At 50.1% G+C, this 22,576-nt stretch overlaps 1 protein-coding gene across 12 annotated transcripts in view; it reads left to right on the top strand.

Moving 5' to 3' along the window:
* Nucleotides 1,254-22,576, top strand: part of BCL2L1 (BCL2 like 1) — a 49,660-nt gene continuing 28,337 nt past the window's right edge. The window contains exons 1-2 of one of the 12 annotated variants that reach the window (XM_021077300.1): nt 1,254-1,388; nt 2,882-3,386. In XM_021077300.1, the coding sequence (XP_020932959.1) occupies nt 3,012-3,386 (375 nt within the window). In that variant the 5' untranslated portion in view covers nt 1,254-1,388; nt 2,882-3,011. 12 annotated transcript variants of the gene reach the window in all.

Raw genomic sequence — 22,576 nt, 5'->3', positions numbered from 1 at the left:
ACCTACACTGCAGCTCTGGCAATGCCGGATCCTTCACCCATTGACTGAACCCAAATCCTCATGGACGCTTAACCCGCTGAGCCACAGTGGGAACTCCTCCAATATCCTATTTTTAATCAATTAAATTACCACAAAATTAATTGATTAATTCACTTCCATGGTCAACTTTCCAACCAATGACCTCTCATAACACATTTGCCCTCCTTTGGTCACACTGCTTCTCCTTCAGCTTCTAAAACATCCCAAGATCTTCCTGCCTCAGGACACTTTGCGCAAGCTATATCCTCTGCCTAGGCTGATGTTCTCTAAACTCTTCCGACGGGTGGCATTTCCTTACACTTCAGATCTTCGGTTCTAAGTTATCCCTTTGAAGAGGCCATCCCTGGCACCCTACACAAACAATTGAAAGAACACTTGAAAAAAATGACTCTCTTGGAGTTCCCACTGTGGCTGAGTGGCTTAAGAACCTGACTAGTATCTGTGGGAATGGGAGTTGGATCCCTGGTCTCACTCAGGGGGATAAGGATCCAGCATTGCTGTGGCTGTGGCGTAGGCCAGCAGCTGCAGCTCTGATTCGACCCCTAGCCAGGGAACTTCCATATGCTGCAGGTGCGGCTCTAAAAAAAAAAAAAAAGAAAAAAATGTCCCTCTTCCTCACTGGGCAGGGAGGGCGAGGCTTACATCCCTGACCACCCACTCTAAAGGAGCACCTCTTTCTTCACCCTCTTTACGACAATACCCTGATTTGCTTTGTTCAGAGCACTAGTCACTATCTGAAATTACCTTGTTTGTTTTCTTAGTTGTTTACTCTCTCCATCTCAAGGGTTTAAGCCTCTATGAAAACATGGGCCGTGTCTTGTTCCTAACTCCATTTTCAGCAACCCAAACAATAAACATTTGCTAAATGAAATTATGCAGCATGTACCATAGACTTCACAAAGAACAACTCAAATCAATCACAGTAACTCAATGAGGGAGATTGGTTTTTACTCACATTACGTACGGTTAAGGATAATCGAGACACAGCGGTTGAGTAACTTTCCCAGTTAGCAAGGTTGGAATCCCAGACACAAGATTCTTGCCACGACGCGATGCTTTTTCGACATATAAACTAACCAGTGGATGAAACTGGCTAAATGAATGAATGAATGGAAACGTGAATGTAAACGTTTATCCTTTTTTGTCTCCGGATTCCCCAGCTCTACCGCAAGGGGGCGCTCTCGCCAAGGTCTTGACGCCAGTACTTAAAGGCGCGCACTCCCCTTGCGTCTCGGGCTCGCGCGCGCTGCCGCGGCACCGGAAGTGACTGAGGTTGCAAGTTCCCCCGGTCTCTTCAGGGGAAACTGAGGCCGGCTCGTTCGGAAGAGACAGCGCGAGCCACCAGCCAGGTAGGCCGGCCCAGGTCCGCGGCGCAGAACTCTGCCGCGAAGAGCGGTCGCGTCTGGAAACTACCTGGCCGATGAATGGGGGATGTGGCCCCCCATGGCTCGCGGGGCTCGCAGGTGAGAGCGCCGCCTCCCCTGTGCGTGGCAGGCGCTGCGCCCAATGGGAGCCCTCGCCGTCCTGCTTCCGTGCCACCTGGGCTCGCTGATTGGCCGCGCTGGGGCGGGCCGCCGGGGGCGAGACCCCTCCTCCCAGAAAGGTCTAGGGGGCGCCCCAGAGGGAGAGCGGTTGCCTAGCAACGGGGCGGTGGCCGGGCGGGTACCCGGCCTAGCGCGCGGAGGGAGCCGCGAGTCCGCAGCCCACCCACCCTGGGCTCGGGAGAGGTGCAGACCCCTGCCTCTAAACCCTCGCCAGGGCGCGAGGAAGCCACCCTGGGCCTGTCCACAGGAGAACGTGGTTTCAGCTGTGGGGGGGCCTCGAGGAGGCCTCGCCCATTCTCCCTGACCCGAGGAGAGGCCCGGCGCCTCACCCTCGCCCAGTCTTTGTGCCGGGCGCCGGCGGCCATTGTGTCCGTGCGGGGAATGGAGGACCCGGCAGCCCCCCACCGCCACGACCAGGGCCTTTGGGGAATTCAGAGAAAGCCAGCAGCGTTTCTGGGGGGTCCCCGGCTTTCCGCCTCCCTGAAAGGCCCGGGGATGGCCTTTCCGAAGTCAGACCGCAGATACGAGGCAGTTTCCCCCTCCCTCCGTCCCTCATCGAAACCTTGAGCCCCATTGAGAAGTCCCTTTAGGGTTTCAGTAAACCTCACCCTGGGCTGGTACTTAAATAGAAGAAAAACAAAAACTAAATCTCACACCAGCCACCTCCGGGAGAGTTCTCCTGGCTCCCAGTAGGAGGCGGAGAGCCAAGGGGCGTGCAAGAGCAAGGGGGCTGGGCTCCCGGGCCGCGGCTGCTGAAGCGGCCGCCCTCGATCTGGGCGATGGAGGAGGAAGCAGGCGAGGGGGCCGGTTCCTGAGCTTCGTAATTCCTGTATCGCCTTCTGGGCTCTCAGTCTGCCGGGTCGCATGATCCCTCCAGCCGGAGCTGCTTTTTTTGCCAGCCGCCGCGAGGCCGGCTGAGTTACCGGCATCCCGGCTGCCACCTCCTCTCCCGACCTCTGATACAAAAGATCTTCCGGGGGCTGCACCTGCCTGCCGGTCGCCTGAGACGGATTTGAATGTAGGTGGTGCGGGGGTGGGGGGTGGGGGACAGACTGCCCATGGGGGTGACTTTCCGAGGAAGACATTTCGGAGAAAAGGGGGTGGCTGAGGCTTAAAGGCCGGTGTGATGATTCAGAGCCCACTGGTGCTTTCAATTTGACTTTATTGAAGTCCCTTGGAAGCCAGACCCAGACCTTCCTAAGAGCCACAAAAGACCCCATTCTGGTACCTGGAGGGGGAATGGATGTTGCAGGGTAAATGGCATGCATGTTAATTTTTTTTTTTTTTTTTTTCTGAAGCTCTTTCTCTCCCTTCAGAACCTTATCTTGGCTTTGGATCTCAGAAGAGAACCACTAAGCAGAGACCAGACTCAGTGAGTGAGCAGGTGTTTTGGACAATGGACTGGTGGAGCCCATCCCTATTATAAAAATGTCTCAGAGCAACCGGGAGCTGGTGGTTGACTTTCTCTCCTACAAGCTTTCCCAGAAAGGATACAGCTGGAGTCAGTTTACTGATGTGGAAGAGAACAGAACTGAGGCCCCAGAAGGGACTGAATCAGAAGCGGAAACCCCTAGTGCCATCAATGGCAACCCATCCTGGCACCTGGCGGACAGCCCCGCGGTGAATGGAGCCACTGGCCACAGCAGCAGCTTGGATGCCCGGGAGGTGATCCCCATGGCTGCAGTGAAGCAAGCGCTGAGGGAGGCGGGCGATGAGTTTGAACTGAGGTACCGGAGGGCATTCAGTGACCTGACGTCCCAGCTCCACATCACCCCAGGGACAGCGTATCAGAGCTTTGAGCAGGTAGTGAACGAACTCTTCCGGGATGGGGTGAACTGGGGTCGCATTGTGGCCTTTTTCTCCTTCGGTGGGGCACTGTGCGTGGAGAGCGTAGACAAGGAGATGCAGGTATTGGTGAGTCGGATCGCAACTTGGATGGCCACTTACCTGAATGACCACCTAGAGCCTTGGATCCAGGAGAACGGCGGCTGGGTAAGGACCACGCCCCTTGTGGTGTCCCTGTTCCTTGGTCTCAGGTCAGATCCCCAACAGCCTTTCCTCTGTACCTCTTTCTGTCGCGCTGTGTGATTATTGGAGATGTTGTTTGTTAAGGAGATGTGACTGGCCTCACTGCAGCACAAGACGCTAACTGTCCTGAAATACAGATGACCTAGTTCTGCAAGGACCAGACAGCTTCGTTCTGGTCATCCCCATGACCCTACCCTTTCAGACTTGTGTCCAATTTCTCTGCAGAGGAAAACATAGCCTGTGTGTTCATTGGGCCCCAAACCTTTGCGGGTGGCGGGTTAGTCCGGTGTTTCCCTGACCCTGACGTAATGGCTCCCCTCGCTAAGGGTAACACCTGCAGGAGACGGTATCAGTGACCCACCAGTCCCTTCAGTCTTACTCCCCCTGGGATGTCAATCCTGTCCTGGGCTTCCCTCCCCCAGATGGAGTCCCCTGTGTTTCAGAGTTGGCATGACCAGGCAGGGAGTTCCCACTGGCTTAGATGGCTGAGGATTGTCTACTTTTAGGGTGTAAGCTGTGCCAGTGGGCCAGTTGTGTTTGTGCCACACCCCTATGTTCATTGGCTCTGAAGTGTGCAACTTTGGGTATGATTGGACTGTTTGTGGAGCTCTTTGCAGTGTCATGCATTAAGCCCAGGGACTTTGCACCTCACTGCCTGGGGTCGGTTGGGAAGCTCCAGCTGCCTGTTGCTTTCGGGCCAGGGCTCTGGGATCTCTTGCCCGCAAGGCAAGAACCTGGTCCGTGGGGCTCTGTGGGACATTGAGATTCAGTGACAGACTTCGGAAACAAAACTGACACAGGCGTGAGTCCCAGCCCTGTCGCTTAATTAGCCATGTGACCTTGGACAGGCCAGTTTACCTTGAGCCTCAGTTTCTTCCTCTTAAAAAAATGTGACCAGCCCTCCTTGCCCTGCAGGTCTCGTAAATCCTGGAGCGAAGGTGAGCACAGTGACGGACACCAGCCAGTTTGCTGTAGTAGTTGTTCTTGGTCCCAGGTTCTCCATCTGGGCCCAGAAATAGTCATGCCTCATTCCTTTCCCAGGGAGGAGACTTCCCTTGCCCATCACTAAGTCAGGGTGAGCCAGTGGGGAGAGATTCATTGGAGGCAATTTTTGCTCTTCTACAATGAACTCAGTCCTAGCTCCTTCCTTATCTCCCTGCCTAGGGAGGTGGAGGGCTTATGTGAGGTATTCTGTCCCCTCAGAAAACCCAGGAAATCGAGTGGAAAATAAGTCATCTATTGGAGGAGCAGAGGTGGAAAGGGCCGCGCACCACGGACTCAGGAATGTTAAGAATGCAGTTACCCAGAGGCTGGGCCTAGGGCCTAGGGCGTGGCAGGCACTTCAGTTTACCACTGAGCAAGGGAGCTCCTGGAACCCCACCCCCGGTCTTATTTCCCATTTCTTTGCAATTTCATCGACTCTTCCTGCTGCCAGTTCTTGTAAAAGGCAAAGGGGTCAAGTCCGTAGAGGTCAGATGACTGGGGTGGGGTTGGGAAGGGTAAAGGTGGAGGGCTTTCTCTGGCTAAGGCCCACTGGACTAGAAGCCTTTTGGTAAATGAACCCTCTGGGGGGATAAATGATTAAATAGTTCCTGTTGGTTTGTGCCATGACCTCTTTTATTCCCTCCTGCTTTGATTCTCTTTGGGGGCAAATATTTGTTCAGCTTATTACAGGAGGGACAGGATTCCAGTGTTAGACACACCCTCTGAGGCATCTCCACGTAGAGACTTGGGCCATTTGCCCACTCTGCCTGACTGTTGTCTTTGGCCAGTGGTCCTAGTACCAGGTGGGTCGTTGCCAGCTATTAACAAAAGGCAGTGTGGGAGAGGTTCCTGGCCTGCCAGCCAGCCTCTAAAAGGGCTACCTGGATGAGAGAATTGCTAGTCCCCCACTGTTGCACGTGGAAAGAGATTTTAGACACAGCAGCACCAGGCAGGTTTGTTAGATCTTCTGTCTCTTTGCTCAAGAATTATCAGAGTCTGTTGGACAATATACCATATGTTACTTCCTCTTGGTGAACGGAGGGGATGTGTGCCAAAAAGCTAGTTGTGTCAGAACATTTCTCTGCAGGCACGCCTTCTCCCTCAGGCCAGGAGGTAAAGAACATTTGACGGGGGATCCTTTGGGCAGAAGGTACCACTTCTCTCTCAGGTACCATCCTGTTTTGAGCTATAGACTGGCTATGCAGTAGCATCTCATCACCTTCCTGCAGGCTGTGGCTGGGGGATCCACGAGTGTAGGAGTTAGGGGCCATCGCACCCTGGGAACGCTCTAAATTAGGCATCCCTACAGGAAAGGAGAAGGAAGTGAGCCTTTATGGAGTACGTCTTATTCACGAGGCATTGTGTTTGGTCTTCTACTTATGCAACCAAAGTTAACTGAGCAGGTACTGTGAGGCAGGCATGTGCTAGGTGCTGGCCATAAGCCAGACATGGTACTTTCCCTCATGGAAATGACATGCTGCTTCATATGTTCCGTACAATAACCCGTCTAAGGTAGGTGGGTTTATTCCCAGTTTGCATGTGAAGCTAAGTGACTGTCCCAGGTGTTCCTCAGCCAGTTAAGTGACTGAGTGAGAATTTATAACTAGGTGGGGCCTGACCCTAAAGCTTAAACTCTTTCCATCCATATCAGGGGTAATAATGTGAGCCAGAGATGTATTAGGCCAAGCAGAATGTGCCTGTGGGAGGTGCTCATATGAGTCTGTGATGCTGGCCCGGTTCAGCACCTTCGTTGGCAGTAGCAGGTTGCCAAAAGTATGTGTAGCCTCTGTAGATTCTGGCACTGGTAAAACTCAGGTAGGTATCAGGGTTTTGCCCGGTGAGAGTGGGCTTCCTGTTAATTTTTCAGTTGTTCAAGCCTTCTCAGGCCCTACCAGTAGATGAGAATTGTGCATGAGAGGGGAAGACGGCCTGCTCCAAGTGTGTCTACTTAGTTGTGGGTGAGGCTCCAAGGGCTGGAATTCCACACTTCTAGCCACGCCACCGCCTACCTGGAGTCACCTGGCAAGATGCTGAACCTGTTTGTCTGTCTTGTCCAACCATTTCTCTCACCTGTAAAATGAAATAATGATAGCCACCTGCCATAGCTTGACTCTAGTAAAGGATCTAGAACAAAGACTCTTGCTGGGCCTTAATTGTAGGGTGGAAGCACCTCTTTTAATGAATGGGCTACCTGCCTCAGAAAACTGAACTTTGCCCCCAGAGTTTCTCAAGAAACAAAGCCAGCCCCTGAGATACTCACAATGCTCGGGACAGAGTGTTTCTGGAGCTTTCCAGTGGGAATGTGGACTGTTATGCGATGAGGACTGAGGTGGGCCAGGTCCTTTTGGGATTGCTGTCCCCCAGAAGCTCCTTAGCTTGATGGAAACACCATTGTTGAGAGCAGTGAACGGGGGCGGGAGCGGGGTGCAGGAAGAACAACACATAATTTGGCCTTTCCCAGGTTGCAGGGCTCTGCCGTCTTCTAGTTTCTGTAGGTTCTTTCTTGCCTGTTCTGGCTTCTTTGGCAGTGGCATATGCTTCACTAAAGCACCTCAGCGACGTTTGCAGAGCTTAGCAGCTGTTGGCAATTCTGCGGTTTTCTTGGGGAAACCCCATTAGAAACCCCAAACGTGGAAATTTTTAGTAATCTCACTCAGGTCCCAAAGTGAGATAGAAGTGTCTCAGGGGCTCCCCCTCAAAACACCCAGGTCTTCTGGATGTATGTTTGAACTTGCCCTTAAAACTCCATCACCATCACAGGGTTTTCCGGACTTCCTAGGACTAATTTCCCCAGCAACCCCACAAAGCCCTTCAGCCTCTGTAGAGAATTACCCAGGTATTTTTTCAGGGGGCCCCAGCGGAACCCAGAGGGTGTTTTTGGCTTTTGTGTGGGCAGTCACCAGATTTGTTTGGGCTACAGAAAGCAGCAGTTGTTAGCTGTCCCTTTTCTAGTAGGTACTGTCCTCAGACCAGGGCTTGAGCCTCCTCCCTGGGCTTTCCAGCACCCTCACCTTCCATCTTGGGGCTTGCTTTCAGCAGCCACGGTTTTGTCTGGGTTTAGCATGGGATAGATTTAGGGGTAATTCCCAGTGAGCTGCTCTTCTACAGAAACATCATCTCCTAGCACCTTAATTAGCAGGGCCCTGTCTCCACGCCCAACCTCCAGCCTAATTCCATGGTGTCCTCCCCAAGGACTCCCTCTCTTTTCTTTGAAGGAGTCACTCTGCTCCTGGATCTGCTCCTGTTCTGTCTCTCCAGCCAACAGTCTGTCTTCCCTGTTCCCAGTTGGCAGGTTTGAGTCAGACAATCCCACTGGGTCTTTTTGTTTAGCCTGGGGAAGAGAAGACCCAGGAGAGCATGATCCCTGGTTTCAAATGTCTGCAGAAAGAGGGACTAAGCCTTTTTTATTGATATGGGACCCAGCAGAACTTGGCTCCATGAAAGGTAAATCACAGTGGTAGAGTTTAAATTAGCATAAAGAAGACATTTCTACCCCTGCCAGGTTTAGGAGCTTCCTAAGGGTGGAGTCTACATCTTGTACATTCTGGTTTAATCGGCTCTGAACAGAGGGCTTAGGCATAGCAGGTAGCCAATGAAAGAAAAGCCCACTCAATTTCTGAAGAAACAGATATTTATCAAACCAGAATAATAGTAATGGGAATTGCCCTTCAGCTAATCATTCATTCATTGATTCAACTAGTATTAATTGATCTCCTACTCTGTGTCAGGCTGTCCTAGGCACTAGCAGTACAGCATTAAATGAAATTTCTGTATTGTGGAGCTCACATTGTAAAGGGGAGAGACAGACAACATGTAGTTGCATACATAGATAACAAGTATCACCTGATATAAGTGAAGGAAATAAAGCAGGTTGAGGCGTAGGGCATTCCTGGCAAGGGAGAGAGGGCTGCAGTTTTAAAGAGGGGTTAAGGGAGGCATCATGAAGATGTAGTATTTGAGCCAAAATCTGAAGAAGTTAAGGTGGTGGACAAGGTAGGAACTTTCCTGTGGAAAGGGTGTTATAAGCAGAGGGAATGGATTCAGGAGGGAGCATGCTTAGCATGCTCAAGGATGAGCAAGGAGGCCAGTGGAGCTGGAGGAGAAACAGCAAGAAGAAGAGCGGCAGAGGTAAGAGGGGACAGTGGTTGAGATTGATGGGGGAGAGGTAGCCAGGGGGCGGATCACATAGGGCATTACAGGCCACAATGAGGACTTGGCTTTGATTGAATGAGAGAGGCCAGAAGATTTGGAGCAGGGGTGGAATGATCTGAATTCTGCAAAGGTGGCAGCTGGGAGCCCAGTGAAGAGGCTAGTGCAGCTGCCAGGTGAGAAAGAATAGTGACTTGGATCAGGAGGCAGAGGTAGAAATGGTAAAAAGGGATCAGGGAGCAAGACCAGGCTTGCACATGACGCATCAATGAGTCTGGCCACTTTTAAAGCCATGTTTTTTAACCACTTGGAGATCATAAACTCAGCTAAATAAGCTAGATGTTCTTGGGAGTTCCGTTGTGGCGCAGAAGAAACGAATCCAACTAGGAACCATGAGGTTGTGGGTTCGATCCCTGGCCTTGCTCAGTGGGTTAAGGATCCGGCGTTGCCGTGAGATATGGTGTAGGTCGCAGATGTGGCTCGGATCTGGTGTTGCTGTGGTTATGGTGTAGGCCAGCAGCTGTAGCTCTGATTAGACCCCTAGCCTGGGAACCTCCATATGCCAAGGGTGTGGCCCTAAAAAGCAAAAAAAAAAGGCTAGAGGTTCTTCGGGGACAGTCTCTTCAAATGTGGCGTCGTGAGTGGTCTTCCTCTAGTCTAGCACTATTTTTCTCTGAATAACTGCACCATGTCTGGGTTGAGGTCCCAGCTTACTCATGTCTGGCTCTGTTACCTTGGGCAAGCTCTTGAACTCTCTGAACCTTGGGGCAAATATTACCTGCCTCACAAGGTCATGGTGATGTGTAGAGCCTGGCATGGGTTGGTATCATAATTCTGACCATCTTTGCCACAGAACTGATGTCAGAGACCCATTCACAGACTCTTTGTCATCTATTCTTCCTTGTTCGGACTCCTTTATCACGCTCCGGGCACATCCCCAGGGTGGGCAGGAGTTCCATAGTGCTGCTCTGCTGTGTTGGTCAAGCACTGGTCTTAGAATCCCAGTTCTCCTCTCAAATCTGCTTCCGCTCAGTGTCTCACCTTGGCCAAGTCACTTTACCCCCAGGCCCCAGTTTCCCCATCCGTAAGATGAAGGGTTGATGTTGACCATCTAGAAATCCTGCTTCTCACTGGCCGTAGGCCTAGTGAGAGATTCTACCGTTATGTCACATGTCACAATAGTTATGCTTTAGGATGACTCTTTCCTGTCAGCAGCTGCAACACTTTCACTGCTAAAAATTTACTAATTCCAGTGTCTGTGTAGGGTGGCTTGTCGCTGGCCCCGCAGTAATGCTGTTCCACATTTATGTAGCACTGTACTGCTTGGAAAGTGCTTTCATTACCACCCTGCCTTTTTGATGATTATAACCCCAGGGAGGTGAGCAGAGGGAAATAGGTTGAGAAAGATGAAGTGACTTGCCCAAGGTTACATCAGGGGAAAGGTGCAGGGCTAGGGCTTTCAAATCTGGATTTGACCACTGACTTGCTGTCTTGAACTTGTAAATGGCTGTAATAACAGTGCCTTGTTCTAAAGATGCAGTGAGTGTCCAGAAGGCTCTCAGCATAGTGACTGAGAGTATCAGCAGCAAACGGCAGCCGCATCTTTGGACTCCTTTAGTCACATCATCTGGCTTCCCGTTTATTACATATTGATTTTTGTAAATAGTGTTTTTTGCTGAAAGAAACTGCCTTTGGGACCTTCTGCTAATTGGTTTCATCCCCAATGAGACTCTTGGGCCAAGCTGGAGCCTTAAGGCTAGCTCCAAGCTACAGGGCTTTTGGGGCAGGCTCCAGAGCTCCCCTCGGAACTAGAGGTTTTTCTCTCGCTCTTCAGGAAATGCCATTGCAATGACTTCCATGGACTGCTTCCTGTCCCAGCCCTGCAGCCGGATTCTCGCTGGCGAGAGTGTGGAAACTGGAAAGTAATATCCCTAAGGGCTCCCACAACCCTCCTTTTTTTAGCCACATGCCCTCCTGTTCCTCTTGTGGTTACTTTCTTTGCTCCTTTCTCTTCCACCTAGCTTCTCTCTCTAGCCTGTGACCATCCCTATAAAATTTAGAAAGCGCACTTGGCACAACATTGTAAATCCATGATAGTTTTTAAAAATTGGGGGAAAAAATTTAGAAAGTGCATTTCCGCTGAGTTCTGTCAGACCTTTCCACCCCTTGCCCCCCCACTTGGGGGTTGTTCAGAACTCCTGAGTTCTCTCGTGGCTCCACACTAAATAGCAGTTTTGTCTTGGACTCCCCCTAGAGGGACATCAAACCTGTCACTTGCAGTGCCTTATGTCATCCATGAACCCCAAGCTCCCCGGGGGTCCCCACCCCACCCCTGCCCAGGACTGGGACTCCTAAAAGAGGTCTTAGAGGTTTGGCACATAGAAATCCTGCCTCATGGAGACTGACGACAGAGGGTAGCCCGCCACCCCCTCCAGCGGTCACCTTTCAGGAGGAAGCTCGAAAACCTTGTTGGACAGTCATCTGAGGAATGGGAGCTAGCCTGGGAGGGGATTGGAACGCACTCAACTATGCCTCAGATCCTTTGTTCCGCTCTTGAAAGGGAAACATTCCCCTCCCTCCTCCCTGGCCACACACACGTGCCTTTGTTCCCTCTGTCAGGCGGGCCGGGAACACTGTGTCCTTCCAAGGAGCCTGACTTGCCTCCCCAGAGGCTGGCCTCCCGGTCAGCAGGACTGAGATTTTTGCCCAGGAGCCTCCAGCCTCATGGCCTTTCCATAGAAGAGTCTTTTCCCCTGAGGCTGAGGACTTGCCTACAAACAGCTGCCCAGGAACTTCCCTGGAATTCTTCCATGGGATGCTCGTGTCCCAGGATTACACAACCCCTCCCTCTTATTCCACTCGGTGATTAATATTATTGTTAATGTTACTATTAATAGCACCTCACATTTATCAAGTACTTATTCTTTGCCAGGCATTGTTCAGAATGCTTCACATGTATTAACGTATTCCATTCGCAGAGCAGCACTCTGAAGTTGCTGCTATTATTATCCCCATTTTACATATGAGGAAACTGAGGTACAGAGATGTTAGGTGCCTTAGGCAGGGTAGCACAGTTAGTAAGTGGCCAAGCCTGTGAGAGTACCTTCCAAGCTCCCACTTTTTAACACTGTACTGTGCCCCCTCCCCCAACTGTACCAGTGTCTAAATGGTTGTTGGCATTTATCCAGAGCTCCTTCTGTGACAGTGCTTTCACCACACCTTCTCTGTGTTACTGGCCAACAACCTCATCATTATAGGATGGTGAGATTTGGGGGCACTCCTTTAGTGGGAGGCAGAGTCAGAATTTGAAACCAAGTCTGTCTTACTCCCACCCCCCCCACCCCCACCCCCGCCACCATGTTCTTTATCTCTAAGCCTTCCTTAAAAGCTCTACAAGGTAGGTGGTGGTATCTTCAGTTGATGGTTGACAAGACTGAGGCTCAGAGAAAAGTGACGGTGCTCGGGGCCTCACAGGCCAGTAGCTAGATGACGTAGGATTCAGACTTGAGGTGCTTGATCTCACCGCACTGTACTGCCGTGGCCGTGTGCAGAACGATGATATTGCTTTTCTGTGCATGATGATGCTTTCTTGGCTCCCTCATTTCATAGTGAGATGAGTTTGTTCAGTCCCATTTCAGGGAGGAAACTAAGGCAAGGGGCCTTGTCCCACAGTAAATGGCTTAGAATCTGTGTTCTAGCTTTTAGCCCACTGTTCTCCATGTTGCCTGCCTTCCCTGAGGCTGGATTCATTGCTGGAACTGTTCTCAGAGTTTAGTTTCATCTGTTACATCAGCACATACTGATGAATGCTTTATACGTGCTAGGACCTGTGGGTACTGCAGAGGAGGGAACTGAGTCCCCTCCCTCAGTGGCCTGTTGGTGTCATTCTGCCATCTGAGTCAGGCCTCCTGCATCATACGTCCATCCCCTCAGCTCCCAGACACACCCGGCAAAGTTCACTGTAGTATGTATTGATGACTTTCTACACACCCATGGTTAAAACTCTGCACTCAGGTTTGAAACGTACCTTGATTCCTTGCTGGTGGCGTAACTCCAGGCAAATCAGCTTTAAATTCTCATCCACAAATCTAAGAGAATAGTATCAGCCTACCAGAGTAGGCAAGGCTCAAACGAGAAAGTGAAATGCAAAAGTGTTTTTTAGTAATAATGACAGATGCCGGGTGTTGAGTGGTTGCTCTGTGCCAGGCGCTATGTTTATGCTCCTGACACAATCATCCTGTTTGGTACTCGCAACTGCTCTGGTGTGAAGATGGAGAGTCCAGCACTTTAAGAGGCTCTGTAACGTGTCCACAGTAACACCCCTTGTAAGAGGCAGAGTGGGTCTTGCACTCAGCTATATCTGGTGCCAAAGCCTACCCTCAAGCCACCACGTCATTGATTCTTTGCAGGCCCAGACTGGCTTGTTTCACCCTGAGTACTTGGCAGAGGGCCTGTGGTTGGGCAAGGGCTCAGCCAGGATCTGCTCAATGAACATGAAGGGTTGTTATTATTAGATGCAGGTTAGGCTACAGAAACGTCTCTGTCCTTAAGGAAGCAAACTCTTTTAGAGCAGTAGAGATAGAACCACAATACTTGGTGAATGGCTCTAGGCAAACTGTGTCAAATCTGCAGTGTAGACTCCAAAAAATGGAAAAGGACAGACTCCCTGGTGCTCTGGACCTCTGCCAAACTGGCCCACTTCCACCATCAGCTACTCAACTCAATTGGTGACTCGGCCCAGGGGCCTCCACACTCAGCCTGCATCAGCAGTGTGCACCTTCTCCCTCGTCTGGCATTGCCTGCCCAGACCCTCTTCTGTGCCAGTAGTGGAAAGTGTCAGGAAGGGGAAAAGTCTCTAGAGGCTTGAATAATAGCTTTCTCAGCAGTGTGGCTTTGTGCCGTTCACACCGAGGCCTCAGTTTCCTCACCTGTAAAATGAAGGTGATGGTCACTCCTTAATGAAGATGATTGTAGTAATCTCTTTTTCACAGGCTGGCCTAGATCCCTCTTCCCCTAGACCTACTCAAGGCTGTCTTATCATCTACATCTCAAATCAAAATCACACCTCCAGAAGCCACCTATGTTTATGTCTTTACTGTCTCCTCTTGTACAGCTTTAGCTCCTAGAGTGTCGGGGTTTTGTCTCATTTTTCCTTCATCCCCAGCCTCTAGCAGAGTGCCTGGCACATGGGAAGACACTCAGCAAACACTTGCTGAATGAGTCAGAGAGTGCCTCTGAGGGCCCCCCCCCCCCCCCCCGGCACAGCACCTGAATACAGTGTGCTCAGTCAGTGTTAGGCATCATTACCACCTGTTAGGTAGATGTGGACCAGGAAGGCTCTCAGTAGGTAAAAAGAATGTGGCAAAGATAGCCTTGATAAGTCAGAACGACCAGACAGAGCTGGAGGGCGGAATGTGTAGGAAGCATTTGGAAGACTGCAGAGGCAGACTGGCGGAAGAGGGTGCAGGTTGTCAGTGAAGCTGGTCGGGGAGAAGGGAATGGTGACTGATCGTGGAAGCCACTGGGCAGAAGGATAGGGAGGGCTGATGGGAGAAATGGGTCCAATGGGCCCAACACCAGAGGGATGCAGCCCTGTCTCCAGGTGTCCCTGGGAGAGAGATTCCCTTGTCAGCCAGGGCTCAGCAGGCAGAGCTGCAGGGAGGAAAAAGCCAGAGGCACCTGCAACCTCTGGATCAGGTAGGCTGCCCTAGTTGTTATTTTGGGGCTCTGGGCCAGGTGCAGATTCAAAGGCTTGATTGAAGCCTTTTGGCACCTCTGGTCTCAGCAGCGTAAACATCACCTGTCTCCTGCCACCTGTGGCAACAATGCCAGGAAGGTACCCTGTCTAGGCTCTAAGGGGCCCAGCTTTCTTGGTGCCCTCATGGAACAAGAAATACCCCCCAGGAGAGGCCACTCCTTCCCTGCCCCACAGCTCCCTTTCTGAAGGGCTCAGGTGGCAATAAGGTACCTCCTGCCCAAGAGGCCCCAGTGGTTCCAGCCCATGGAAGGCAGGGGTGGGGCATTGGGAGCCGTTGACAGCTGGGCCTCGCTGGGCCTCGCTGGGCCTCGCTGGGGGGAGGGGTCAGCTTGGGAGCAGGTGCAGATTTCGGGGAGGGCGGGGCCTGAAGGGAAGTAGGGATCTTTGTAGGCTGCAAAATTTCCCTTCCCATCCCCCACCCCCCAGCCACAGCTGGCTTCTCCAGGAACCTGATGACCTAGTTACAATGCTTAGAAATTGTTAGCTGAGCTTGCAGTTCAGGGCTGTGCCAGTCTGTCCTCTCAGGCTTCTTAAGTCCCAAAGGTACCCCGGCATTCCCCCATGGAGCTTGTGTGTACAGGATGGGCACCATAGCACATGTCCAGGCCTCTTGTCCAAGAGAGGAAAGAGCCAGTTAAGCTTCTTCTCTGGTGTGCCCCACCCCTCTCCATTCCAGGGGAAAGACTCCCCTGCCCCCTGTCCCCACCCCCTTCTGTCTTTCTCTAGGGGGTTGGTGGGTGGCAGATGGAGGTCAGAGACTTCTTCCCTGGAGGTTCAGCAGAGAAGGAGCGTTCTTCTTGCCCTAGGGATGGCTTGAGCATACCTAACCATTCCCTCATTACCTTCCCATCTCATTGTGATGCTCAGACCTGATAAAAGGGCTAAGAATCTGTTGGGGGCTCTAGAGGCCTCAGCCCTCCCAAGAGAAGCAGCTGCTCTTGGTATTCTTGGTGTTTGCCTTTCCAGTGTCTCCCTGAGAGAAATTCCATCACCGCTAGGAGCCAGGTACAAAATTTGACAAACCAATGCTGAATCCTACTTACTCTATAGTTATCCTTGGACAGATGACTCAATCTCCCTCAACCTTAGTTTCCTCATCTTTTAAAAGGTGAAAATAATGTAGTATTTTTTTTTTTTTTGAAAGACTCTTTTGATCACGAAAGTAACTGGTTGGATACACGGAGCACTTAGCATGGAGCCTGGCATATGTCATTGCTCAGTACGACAGCTACTATTACAGCTATTCTTAGCAGATTGCCCTCGCAGGTGATCAGGAGGCTGTGATCACTACTGGAGCTCTTCTCCAAGAGCGAACTTTTAGGCTGACAGACTTTGTGGGTATCCTTTGAACCAAGAGCTAAAGCTGGGGACTGATTGTAGCTCTTAACTTGTCCCCCACCTTCTTGGCGAGGGCCCCAAGTCATGCCGTACACAGTGGGGGGTCTGGCCAGTGTTGGTGATGCCCATTTGGCAATGAGGCAGATATTCTTCCATCTTTGCAGAGTGCTTCCAAGAAGGCAGGCATCTCTGCCTTACTCACTGCTTTATCCCTAGATTTTGCCACAGAACCTGGAACATAGAAGACAATCATTATTTGTTGACTGAGTGGAAAACTTAATGAGTTGAATACCCAAAAAGCATAGGAGCATGCCTAACACCGAGTAGGTGCCTGACATGCATTTGAATGATTAAACAAGGTGCCGTGGGCGCTCAGGAGTTTTCCAGGATGGCCCCACTCCTTGTTTGTTGCATGGCTTGTAAGTGTGTTGCCTCATCTGCGGAGGAAAGATAACACCCAACTTGCCTCCCTCGTGGGCTTAGCTGAGAGGCCCAAGGAGATGATAGATGAAAAAGCACTTTGAGGACTATAAATGTTTGGTCTTGTTGCTGCTCCTTGACAGAGGTCAAGACCATAACTGTGTCACTCTTTCATTCAACCAACAAGCACTTTTTGACTGGAAACAGTATCCTAGCCCTCTCACTTACCTAGCTTCATGAATTTAGACAAGTTACTTTACTTCTCTAAGCCCTTGGACATCTAGAAAATGGAAATTATACTCGTTTCAGTTGGGAGGAAGACTAAGTGAGGTGCTCTGAGCTTATTGAGGGTGGAAATTGTGTCTTGTTTACTGTCATCAGTTACTTCTGGACCCAGCATGTGGTGGCTGAGTGTTTAGTGTCCGAGGTAATGAACATTCAAAATGATGAACAGTGTATGTCAGGTACCCCCCAGCACAGAGCCCGGTGGGGAGTGGAAGCTCCCCAAATGCTGGGTCTTTCTTTTTCCTCTCTTTTTCCTGTGAAGTTTGGCTATTCATTGATTCAGCCATTGGTTGCCCTCTGCAGTCTAATTACAGCAAGGCCAGACCTCTGAGTATAACTCAGATGGGAAGTAGAAATGACTAGTTAACTCCTCACCCCAGGATGGCCTCACCAACCTCAGCCAGACGCTGAGTGGGAGCTCTGACTGGTCAGGATCAGTGCTACTTAAATGTAAAACTGGGAGGCCTAGCGGGCCTCACCCCACGCTCACCTCTGATTCAGAGCAAGAACAACCACCCCTTGTTCTACCCACTCCCTGTCTGCTACTCAGTGAGAAAAATTTCCCACATTCATATGGAACCCTAGGGGTTACTGTATCAAGGAAGTCCCCAGGGAGTCAGTCAGAAATGGCCCTTTGGGGGAGGGTCCCCTGGGACTGGGTCCAGCAACAGGTGCAGGCCTGAGGCCCCAGGCTGGTGGCTGAGTGATGAAACTGAGAGATGTGTAGGGTCAGACAAGAAGTCAACCCAGAGGAGCCTGCCTGCCTGTCCATGCAGGTGTCTGGGCACCTGGGAGCCTTTCTGGGTCTGATTTAGTGGTGGAAGGTAGGGTTCCAAATTAGGACCCCAAGCTTCAGTGAGTTGAAACACACACACACACACACACACACACACACACACACACACCCACACACCCACACATCCACCCACACACACCTCCAGGACTCCAGAGCATAGCCTGCAGTTGGCCCCAAGTCAGTTTCCTTTGAACCCTTCTCAGACCCTTTCAGGGTGAAAGAGGCACTTCCTGTAGGCTCCACAGCACCTACTACTGGAAAATCTCCAGGCACAATGGAATTATAACCGTAAGCTCCCTTTTGTGGGTCCTCTACTGTGTTTGGGGCACTGTGCTGTGCTAGGGGCCTTTGAAGAGAATGCAATCATTTCATTATTGGAAGTACGGCCTCTAGAGTCTGCATCTGGGCTCCATCATGTACCTTCTCTTTGACCTTGGGCACATTCCAGCCCCTTCCTAAGCCTCAATTCCCCTACCTGAAAAATGGAGATAGTAATACCTGCCTCCTAGGGTTTTTGTAAGAATGAAATGAGATCATTCATGTTAAACTTAGCATAGATGTTATAGTGATTTTAGTAATAGCTAACATTTATAGAGCATTTACCCTTAAGTGTTTCGTATGTGTTAATTGAATTCTCAAAACAATGCCATTGAGGCAGGTAATCTTATTATAATTCTCATTTTTCAGAGGTGAAAAATGAGGTATAGGGAAGTTAAGAAATTTGTCCAAAAATGGTGAAGTGATTTGAACCTCAGTCTGGCTCCAGAGCCCACAGTGTTCTGCTTCTGGAAAGAGGGTCTGGTTAATGTTGGTGCTATTACTTTTGTATCCGGCATTGTAGCTGTCTGTGGTTTTGGTCTATCTGTTGTATTCTGAGCTCAGTGAAGGCAAGAAACCCATCTTAATCACCTTGCATCCCTGGAGGCCAAACTGGTACTCATAGTACTCATTAATATTTGCCTAATGGCTGTGAATCTTCCCTCTCTTCATTAATCAATCAGTAGCTCTTTATCGACCATTTCCTGTAGGCTAGATTTGAGCTAAATCCTGGGAGGAATGCAAAGTACAACTCTGCCTCTGTAGCTGGAAGATTGGGTGTGTGTGTTGGGGGAAGAGGGGCAGGGAACATTCCAGAGCACTGTGTCATTGGCAGAAACTTCCATACAGGAGGCAGAAACAATACAGGTGGCTTGGGGACATTTTCCAAGCTAGGATTCCCACCCCTCCCTGAGTGTGGGCCACTCCCTCCGTCTTCTCCTAGAATGATGGAAAAAATTAGATATTTGGAGCTAAGAATAGGCCTTAATAAATCGGTTCTGCCCCAACACAGCAGGCAGTTTGGTCTTTTGAAAACCGAGTTCAGATCTTGTCACATTCTTACTTAGAATCCCTCACCTACTTTGCATAAAACTGAGTCCATACCAAGGGCTCTAAGGCCTGCCTGATCTGGTACTGGCTGTCTCCATCCATCCTTTTTCACTCCCACCTCCCTCTCTGTACTCCAGCCACACGGCCTCCTGCTGTTCCTGGTTCCTGGCTCACTTGTCCCTGCCTGAAGTTCTTTGTGGTGCTCTGCCCCTGGTGTTTGCCTTGCTGGTTCTTTCAGTTGACTCAGCTCACAGGTCACCTCCTCTGAGAGATTCTCTTTGACCTTTGGTCTAGCATAGCTAAATACTTCTAAATCACGCTAATCTTTTACCTTCTTATATTTTCGACACAGCACCAACCTCTATCTGAAATTTTCTTTGTTTACTTTTTTTTGGTCTTCTACTAAGAGCATAAGCCCCATGCTTATAAGGAGTTTGGTTTGTTCATCGTTTTCTTTCTAGTACCTAGAACTGTTCCTTATAGATAGTAAACATTCAGTGAATGATTTTGGAATGAATGATTGAACAAATGAACAAACCCAAGATGTTTTTATTTTACACATGAGAAAACTGAGTCAGCCTAGAAAAGAGAAGCTAAGAATTGTGAGTGTTCTTTCAAATGAACTTTTGATTGCTAAGTGCCAAGCACTACACTCAGTGATTCACATGCATTCTTTTTGCCATTTAATTGTTATAATGACTTGTTTGGAACATCTTCTTCATACACCACTGCAGCATTTAAAAGAAGACCAACTCATATTTTATTGGAGCCTCACTCTGTTTTACAAAGGGTTGGAGGAAAACTTAGGAAAATTCATGTGATCAAAAGGATAAGATAACAAGGGGAGTCAAGGGAAAGGAAGGTGCAGGTAAGAAGATGAGGGCCAGGACTAAGCTTAGTTCACAGAAGCAGATACCACATGAGTTCCTTTGTACTGAGCAAAGTTTTTCTTTCAGTCATTCTTTGTGGTTGGTAACTGAATTATGCCCACATTCTTGAAAATTATGGTGTTTTAAAAACCCAGTCACACATAGGACCTTGCGATTGCCCCAGACTGCATGTGATAGTCCAGGACTTGTTGGCTCCCTCACTGTGTCATAGCTGGGCTCTTCCATCTCCTTCACCGAAAGGGCAGAGAGGAGCCTGGCCCTCTCCCAGTCCTCTCTGGACCCAGCCAACTTTATTTCAAAAAGAACCTTTTCCCTAGATTTATTCATGGAGATACTGCCTTCAAAACACTTCCAGTTGAATTAGCAGAGACCACATGAAAAGGGATCTTGTGAAAGCCAGCAGTAAATGCCAAATGCCAAATGCCGAATAAGAGAAGCACTTCACAGAAGAGGTGAATTTTGTGCTGGGACTTACCGTGGAGACAGGGGCTGGTGCTCCATGCGAGCTATGTTATGCAGGCTGGGATAGGCTCTCCAGAAGAGACCCATACAAGTGGCTGTTCATTAGGAGTATGTGTGGAAGTGTCACTGACCAGGTGATAAGGCCAGAAAGGTCAGCTGGAACCAGATTTGTGGGAACTTCGTGTGCCAGGAACAGGGTCCTAGGCCCTCCTTGGCAGTCCTGTTATCCCAGTGTTTTGAGTCATTGCCAGGCACGGATTCCCATCCTGGCCTCCTGTCAGTCCACTGATCCCCAAGTAGCAGTGCCAGTATCTGAAATGAGAACCAGGACCTCGAACTGACAGTGAGCAAAGGAATAAGTGTGGGGTCATTGTCGGTTTAGCCTTTGGCCATCCCAGATGCCTTCACTCATCTGTTGACTCAGCATATGTTTATTAAGCACCGGCTCTGTGCCCGCCCCTCACTAAGTGCCCCTCGCTAAGTGCCTAGAGTGTTGTGATGAACTAGACCGTCAAGGACACTGCTCTCATAGAACTACTATATTAGCTGGGGAGACGGTAGGCCCTAGTAACAAATAGGATGATTTCAGATAGAGGGTTAAATGATGTAAAGAGAATGAAACTGAGTAATGCAGTATCTAGGGAAGCAACTTAATACCGAGAGGTCAAGCGGGCCTCTCTGAGGAGGTGACTTTTGACCTGGGAGTAGATTAAGGAGAAAGAGCCAGCCTGGGAAGATTTGAAGCAGAGATTTTGCAAGCAGAAAAGCAAGGCAGATTGAACTTGGCTCCTCCAGGCTTTGGGCCCATGCAGACCTCAGCACTGACACTGGTGGGCCCAGTGTGGGCCTCACGTTAGCCGTACTTCATTCCTCCCTCCCAGGGATCCAGAGGGCGCAGTGCCGACGGCCACCTACTGAGCACCTTCCTCATGTCAGGCTCTCTACCTCCATTTTCTCATTTACTCTCCCACCCAGCCTGTGTCGTGATGGGCTCTTGGCCCCAGTTTCTTTTCTATGAAGAAACTAAGGTTCAGAGAGATGAAGTTCCATGCCCAGGGTCCTGTCCCTTGGAAATGCTTCAGACCCAGATTGGTCTGGCTCTAAAGCCAGACTTCTTTCCAGTGATCCACCCTCAGGATAAGTGAAGCATTGTTCAGTCAGGATGTGCAGAAAGCTGCTGAGCAAAAGGAGAATTGGGGAGCATCTTGGAATGCAGGTCTTGAGGGGCACCTCCTGACCTCTCATCTGAGAGGACTCTTGGCTCAGCTGCAGGAGGATGCCCCCAGAGTCTGGGGTTACTGTTGGCCTCTGCCAGAGGCATGTTCAGGCTTAGCCAACTGAGTATCCCCCAGTTTCCTGCTTTTACCATCTCAGCTGCTGGTCAGGAGGTTTGGGAAGGTGACATCATCTAGCTGAATCAGCTGCTCTTCTAGACATATTAACAGGAACTGAAAGCCATTGCCCCCTTCCTTCCCCCTCTGCAAGTCTCTTCAGAGTGAGGCTGGGGTATGGGCATTCCACCTGTCCACCAGGTGTTAGCTGGAACAGTGCTCCCCACTTTTGACCACCTGGAAGGTGCATTTTTCTGGAGAAGGTTGTCCTCGAGGCATCTCAAACTAAGAGAACGGTGCCCTTGAGGGGTAGGATTCATAGGAGGACCCCATCCTTCTCCTCCACTTTCACCAAGCCCTGTGACTCTGACAAGAATTCCTGACCCTTCTGGTCTTTGCCCAGTCCAAGGCTCAGGCCCAGCACTGTAGGATGGCAAACAAGTGTTACTTGTGAACTTTGACCTTGGCCATTTAGAGTCAGGTCAAGGGGATAAAAAGACAGCTTATGTTTAGAGCAGAGCATCTCTGCCACAGCGTGATCTATTGGATATCACCTCCTTGATCCAGAGACTGAAAAGGAAAAAAATAAGTAAAACACACTTAAAAAAAAAAAGGAAAGGAAGAGAGAGGGAGGAAGGGAGGAATGAAGCAAGGAAAGAATCAAAAGAAAGTAATAAAGGGAATTCCTGTTGTGGCTCAGCAGTTAACAAACCCTACTAGGATCCATGAGGTTGCAAGTTCAATCCCTGGCCTCGCTCAGTAGGTTAAGGATCCGGTGTTTCCGGCAGCCGTGGGTGTAGGCCGGCAGCTGTAGCTCCAATTCAGCCCCTAGCCTGGGAACCTCCATGTGCCGCAGGTGTGGCCCTAAAAAAAAAAAAAAAAGTAATAAAATGACGACTCAGTGCCAGGTGAGTAGGAAATAGCTTGCTTGCTCTGTAACTTTGCCTCTCTCAGCGTCAGTGTTTTCGTGTGTAAAATGGATGTCACCAGGGTATGTGGCTCCTTTGATCATTGGAATATCACATAACACATGTAAAGCATTCAGCGGTGAACCCTGCACCCGGGGAGCACTCACTGAGTGGTAGCCCTGGAGACTGGTTCTCAAAAGAAGGCCATTAAGTAGGCTGAAGAACTGGGCTTTGGTGTCTGGCTAGGCTGTGGATGGGATTCTGGCTGGAATCAGC

Source organism: Sus scrofa, chromosome 17, assembly GCF_000003025.6.
Source record: "Sus scrofa isolate TJ Tabasco breed Duroc chromosome 17, Sscrofa11.1, whole genome shotgun sequence".
Taxonomy (NCBI): Eukaryota; Metazoa; Chordata; class Mammalia; order Artiodactyla; family Suidae; genus Sus; species Sus scrofa.
The sequence above is the reverse complement of the archived record's forward strand: the minus strand, read 5'-3'. Positions and strand labels throughout refer to the sequence as shown.